The following is a 6,000-nucleotide window of genomic DNA, read 5'->3' as shown; positions in this document are numbered from 1 at the left end:
TTCCTGAGACGGGGGTCGCATGCGCCTTGGACTACTCGTGAGACCATGTCATTCAATAAAAGATTGCTACAATTATTCATCAATCACTCAAGAAGTGTTCTAGCTTGCATCATGGGCCACAAGTCTGACGAGGTTGGCTGCACGTTTTGTGCTCGTGGTCATTACTCTTCAACTGTGCAATACGGATCGTAAAAACATCGACAACGCCAAGTAAAACATCACCAAGATTGAGTACATATATGTTGCCACAGTGTCCGTTACGCCCCCGTACTCCTATTACTGTTCTGCATGTCCCTAATTTCTTCTGCGACGTTTACGCCCATTCTGCCCCTCGCCATCCTCGATCTTGTGGACTTTGTCATCTTTCACAGACAGAGCACTGCTGATCTGGTCGGCGATCAGTGCCATAAGGACCTGAGGCGTGGGACCGTTCCTCGTTCCCTCAAGCACAACAGTATCATGGAGCTGGCCCTCAGCACGAATGACGGTGCAGTCCACTCCAGCTTGCTGAAGCTTCTCACCGAACAACTTGCCCTCTGACTCGAGCATATCGGCTGAACTCGTAATGATGAGAGTCTTGGGGAACTGTTTAGCCGTCTTATCGGAGATGAATCGGGGGTTGGCCTCCTCGGACGTGCGGTCTCTTTCATTGGGGATATAAATCTTAACGGCGCGCCGGATGAGGGGCACCGTGAACAGTGGTCCGTCGAAGAAGCGAAATTCGCTAGCCGTCTCCTTGCCAGTCGCTTCAGCATCAGCCACAGGGCTGATGAAGACGTTCTGTTTGATATGAATTTTAGGTCGACGGGTGAAGGAGAGGATGTTCACTGCTGATCCGAGTTGACCTAGCAATGACATTAGTTCCTGTTATATAAAATGCAGAGCAAGTAAGTCCCATTACCACCAGCGCTGTCCCCAACAAGGGCAAAAGTATCTTGCTTGAGCCCCTTTCTCTTGCCGTTCTTCGAGATCCATTTCAAAACGGCATAGCACTCCTCTTGCTGCGTAGGATACACTGCCTCCGGTGCAAGTGTGTATTCCGGGAACACAACCGCAAAGCCGGTACGGAGAGCCAGGTCTCTGACGATACTGTCGTATGAATGAATTCTTGGCGACGTTAATAAGATGCCAATGAATTTCGGTCACATACTCACGTTCCGGCGATCCAACCGCCACCATGGACGAAGAATATTACGGGCAGTGGTTCCCTGCCATGTGTGATCGGCTTGTAGATCCATGTCGTAACACCGGCCTCAAAAGGGACAACAAAGCTCTCCCGCGTCACTCCGCCCAACTCTTTGTGTGCTTGCAATTGTTCATTCTCCTCGCGGAATTCTTCGATGGGAATATCCGCTGGGATAACTCCGACTGCCTCAAAGAGCGCCTCGCTCAGAGGATCAAGATAGGGTGTAGGCTCAGACATGATGACAAGAATATCTCGCTTTGGGTGCGAATATATTTCTCATTCTTTTAGAAAGAGCCATTGACGCCTTCAAGTCTTTTATACCTTACTTTGAGGCGGCCGACATCACGACAGATCTCGACTTACATGTCGTCTTACAGCAACATTCCACCTCACATCAGCAAATTAAAATCCTACTCGACATTTTCGATCCAATAAAAGCAGGGTTACATGCAGCACCTGGGCAGCCAATTCAGTAAATGTTCCAGAGCTGATTGGCAGGATGACGGGATACCCTAAGCCTTACCCGAGTACTTGCTGCCGGGCTTTCACCCTCTCGGCTTGATGACGCGCAGGGGTTCATGATGGGGTATTTGCTGACGCTCACAGGCACCTCAGCCCCGATGAGGAATCCGAGTTCATACAACGGCCGCTGTCAGCATCAGCTTTCTCACTAGGCCATAGCCTACAATGGTGGCCATCAGCTGAAAACATTACCACCACACCGATGTGATAGAGAGCGCAATGTTCGTGAGCATAGCCTCCAATTGAGACCCTGTGACCCCCGACTCCCCACACACGCAGTTGACCTTATGGCGAGAAAGACTGATATCACTCAGATGCATTCAGTGCCCGCACATCCTCAAGTCCAAAAATAGGCTCGATATACGAATCTCGCTCTCAAAGCGGCAGGCATTGATGTACCCTTCCAAATCCGAACCCAGGCCTGCAATGGGCGGCTCGACCGCGACCCAGCAAAATAAAGCATCACGATGCTATCATCTGAGGAATATGGAAAGCAATGACTGCTAGTAGGAGACTCAAGTCGTGATGACGTAATCTCCTGGCTCAACGATGGGAACGTTCAGGGAGCCATAATCCCCAACGCAGGAATAGGAATTCAGCTCAGTAAACGACTTTTCATAACGGATGCACTGATAGTTCCTCGGCAGGGCACACATAAGATGTCTCAAGCAGCGATCTGCTCACCGATAGGACCGCTCATGATGATTGCTCTTTAGTGAGAGACTCAAAACGGCTCGAGATTAGCATACAAATCAAGCAGGGAAAGAGCGACAGCATTTTGTCAGGGTGCATGGACGGATCAAATCTGGGCTTGCCGTCGTGATGCATCCTACACATACACAGACAGGCCATGGTCTTCTTGACAAACCGCCGACGGAAATGCATTCCCGTTGATGTCCTTGTTGAAACGCAGATAGCCCCCCAGAATAATGAAAGAGAGCGTCGAAGCACTTGACTACTGGCACGTGCAAACATTCTGCCAGTGATTCCTCGTCCATTGACGTCTAGCATCGTGCTCAAAACTTCCTCTCAAGCAATACAGCTCTGTAGTGATGTATGACGCAAACATCAGGTCGATCGCCTCATACCAGGCAATATAGCTGCTAAACATCATGTGTTTCGGCCTCAGAGTGTCACAACAGCCCAAGAGAACCAGTCACGACGACCGCTGAACCAGAAACTCCAATGTTTAAGGGGGATGTGAGAAGATCATGGGGGATTCTCGACAGGAGCAAGAATTGGTCCTCTGGAGGATTTCCCTCTCGCTACCCGAAAATCGTAGCCGCTTGGCGCTGTTTTGAGCAGACCTCAGAGTCCTGGTTTCAGCGCCGACAGGGATCATAGGGATCATGCTCCAGAATCACGAGAAGGCCACCGTCGGAGATCGGCAAGGCGCCTCTTTGCGAAAGGGGAAGCGAAGCCCCAGCGGCAACCAGGGGCCGCTGCTCGTCCGATGGGCAAGACATCTCGGTCCTGCATTCCGGAGTGCGGATTCCCGTTCGTCTCGACATTGGATGCCTCTCTTCTTGCTCTTCAGTGTGGGGAAGACCTAGGAACAGGCCGAATTTACCACTAATGAACCCCTGTTCGCGATGCGGCTCCGCCAAGATTTGGCGCCGCTTGGCAGTGTAACGAGTTCGGCCTTCGTGTGCGGCGCCTTACCAAGATGCGGCCAGTCTGCGGCATCGCCAAGACTATTCTCTGCTCGATTTCTTCTTTTCTTGGTGTTCCCTGACCACAAGTTAGCGATGTACGGATCCGCTGAAACAACGAGGAGGACGAGCGAAGCTTGACTGCTTGCGAGCAGCATCTGGAGGCGAGCGAAAAGGCTGGGCATTTTATTCTGGAACCGCACAGAATGAAAGGCCTCTCGTACTCGTAGCGATGGAGCTGGCTAGGATCGTGAGTTACCCGCTAAATATCAACAATTTCAAGTGACGAAAGGAGCGTCTCCATCCCCATTGGAGCCCTACATCCCCACGATGTCCACGAACGGTCATCGTATGGTGCGGTTTCGCGGCCAGCCAGTGGATTGGCCATTCCCCTTCGCTTCACCTGTCGTCTCGTCTTCCAAACCCAGTGGATTCAGCCAAGATCTTGGCTCACGGGTGAGGCGCTCGCGCGATGAACCCAGGTTCTAGAGCAATTAGCAGCCTCAATGCCATGCCATGCCGGCTGCACCCCAATGGGTGATTTGGCTGCAGATGTCAACCCGGGACTCGGGCCTCCAGCAACCAGATCGTCTCGTTATAAGATCGACGCATATCCGCGTCCGTAAGATATGTCTCTTCTCCTTCTTTCTCCAGCCGCATTCGCTTCTCACGCATCTCCTTCAAACGTCCTCTTCTGTTTCCTCTCATTCATTCCTTACAGCTGTGCTGTTGTTGATTCTACGGACAGGTCCGATTCATTCTCTTTGCTCTCTTCTCTCCTTTCGAGCCAGCTTCAAGACCATCCGTCTACATCAACCTCTCTTTCTTCCCAATACTCATCAACATGAAGTTCTCTCTTCTCATCACCAGCAGCCTGGCTGCATTCGCCGCCGCCGCCCCGGTCAACAAGCGTGCCGTCTTCTCCACGCAGACCTACGACGACCTGTCCATCAGCGGCGGCGTCGCCGGCAATGCCCAGCAGGAGGCCCTCGACAAGCTGGCCGGTCTGCCCGACGACCTGACCACCGTCGAGGAGGCCGACCTGGACTTCCTCAACAGCGTCAATCAGATCGCCAACGACGCCGAGACTGACGCCTTCAACCCAGCCATTGAGGCCGCTGATGGCGAGGAGGCTGATGCTCTTCAGGTAAGCTTATCTAAGCGTTTCCCCCAACGTCTATGAGAGCAAGGCTAACAGGCACAACAGCGTGGCAAGATCAAGAACAAGGTTCTGAAGCTCACCGCCACCATTCTGAAGCTCCAGGCGCAGCAAGCGCAGGGCCAGGACGTCGCCGAGAAGCTTGCCGCTGAGCAGAAGAAGCTGGACAATAACATTGCCCAGGATGAGGACGAGGCCGGCCTGGAGTCAATTGCTCTGCAGTTCGACGCCACCACCGACTAAAGGGGGAGAAAGGACCCAAGAGGGAGTCTATGGACGAGGAGGAGGAGTCACCGGGAATCACCGAGAGAGCACGAGCTACGAATGCGAGCATCTGAATGATGTGGATCGGCATTAATGAGGATGAACGAGTGCCAGGGGCGTCTCGAAGACGGCCCTGGGCAGAGCATTGTAACTATGGACTTTGAATGAGATGATGATACGGTCCACCACCTATCCAATATGCTTTCATGCGTGAACACTGGACATCATAATGTCCAAATGCGACGAAGCCTAACCCAAGCGGAGCAAATGAGGTAACCTGTCTGCTTTCTCCAAACTAAGGAGTGATGTGCCTCGTCTTCTACCACGAACTCACCTATTGCAAGTCAAGCTACGGGTCTACGTCCTGTCTTATGGCAACCTGGTTGTACCGAGAGCCTGTACAAATTGATCGGCCAGGTACCCAGATCGCCTCCCTTTCATCTGTTGATGCAGAGCCTAGAGCTATACCTTTTATAATACGCAACACAGCTTCAATCTAAGTCGTTCCTATACTACTCAGCTGCGAACATATACCATACATCATGCTGTCTTAGATGTTGAAGATCCGAGAACCGCCTAGATATGAGACAGCTAAGTTCAATTTGCAAGTCTTCTTTGGGGCCTTGTTTTGGTGGCCCCTTTGGATCAGAGGATATCCAATGCATTAGCTTGTCTCCTACAATGGTGCTTGTAACGTCACCAATTGATCCATCGGGTTCCTAAGACGCGAATCAGTGCGGTCTATCGAATTCAACATACCGTGAAGGTCTCCATGAACAGGGAAATCAGTACTCCTCATTCCAAGGAACAAGAACCATAAAAGAATTCAACAACATTAAACCCGGACAGGATTACGGCAGGTACAGGCCAGCCGAGCAGAAAATCACAGATAAAGCAGAAGAACAAGCATATCAAAAACAACGACGTGAATTCAACTATCAAGCTACTAGGTGTAGCGTCCGAGTGCGATTGATATGCACCCTTCATCAGATGTGTGTAAGGAAAAAGCAAAAGGACCGTGGTGAAGTGCTTCAGCAGATGGATGTGCCATGCAAGATCACCTCCTCCCAACTCGCCAAGGTCATCAGATCATAGACAGCAACGAACGGAACAACCAAGCACAGCTGCCGAACGCTCGAAACCGCTTCATGAGTGTAGTAACTGCCGTTGCAACGCATGACATGCTCTAACGCAAGAAACCTTGGCCATGATGACGC

At 51.5% G+C, this 6,000-nt stretch overlaps 2 protein-coding genes across 2 annotated transcripts; one reads left to right on the top strand and one right to left on the bottom strand.

The window, feature by feature from the left end:
• Positions 1-294: 294 nt before the first annotated feature.
• UCRPA7_246 (putative lipase protein) lies at positions 295-1,423 on the bottom strand (the record flags this gene model as incomplete). Its single annotated transcript, XM_007912843.1, has 3 exons — positions 295-845; positions 902-1,080; positions 1,155-1,423. 3 exons carry the CDS (start codon positions 1,421-1,423, stop codon positions 295-297), a joined length of 999 nt encoding a protein of 332 aa, XP_007911034.1.
• A 2,169-nt stretch (positions 1,424-3,592) lies between these two features.
• Positions 3,593-4,762, top strand: UCRPA7_245 (putative small secreted protein; the record flags this gene model as incomplete). The annotated part of the gene is made up of 3 exons (XM_007912842.1): positions 3,593-3,610; positions 4,109-4,507; positions 4,568-4,762. The coding sequence occupies 3 exons, from the start codon at positions 3,593-3,595 to the stop codon at positions 4,760-4,762; spliced, it is 612 nt and encodes a 203-aa protein (XP_007911033.1).
• Positions 4,763-6,000: the final 1,238 nt, after the last annotated feature.

The sequence above is a fragment of the Phaeoacremonium minimum genome (genome assembly GCF_000392275.1).
Source record: "Phaeoacremonium minimum UCRPA7 unplaced genomic scaffold PA7_03_scaffold_19, whole genome shotgun sequence".
NCBI lineage: Eukaryota > Fungi > Ascomycota > Sordariomycetes > Togniniales > Togniniaceae > Phaeoacremonium > Phaeoacremonium minimum.
The sequence above is the reverse complement of the archived record's forward strand: the minus strand, read 5'-3'. Positions and strand labels throughout refer to the sequence as shown.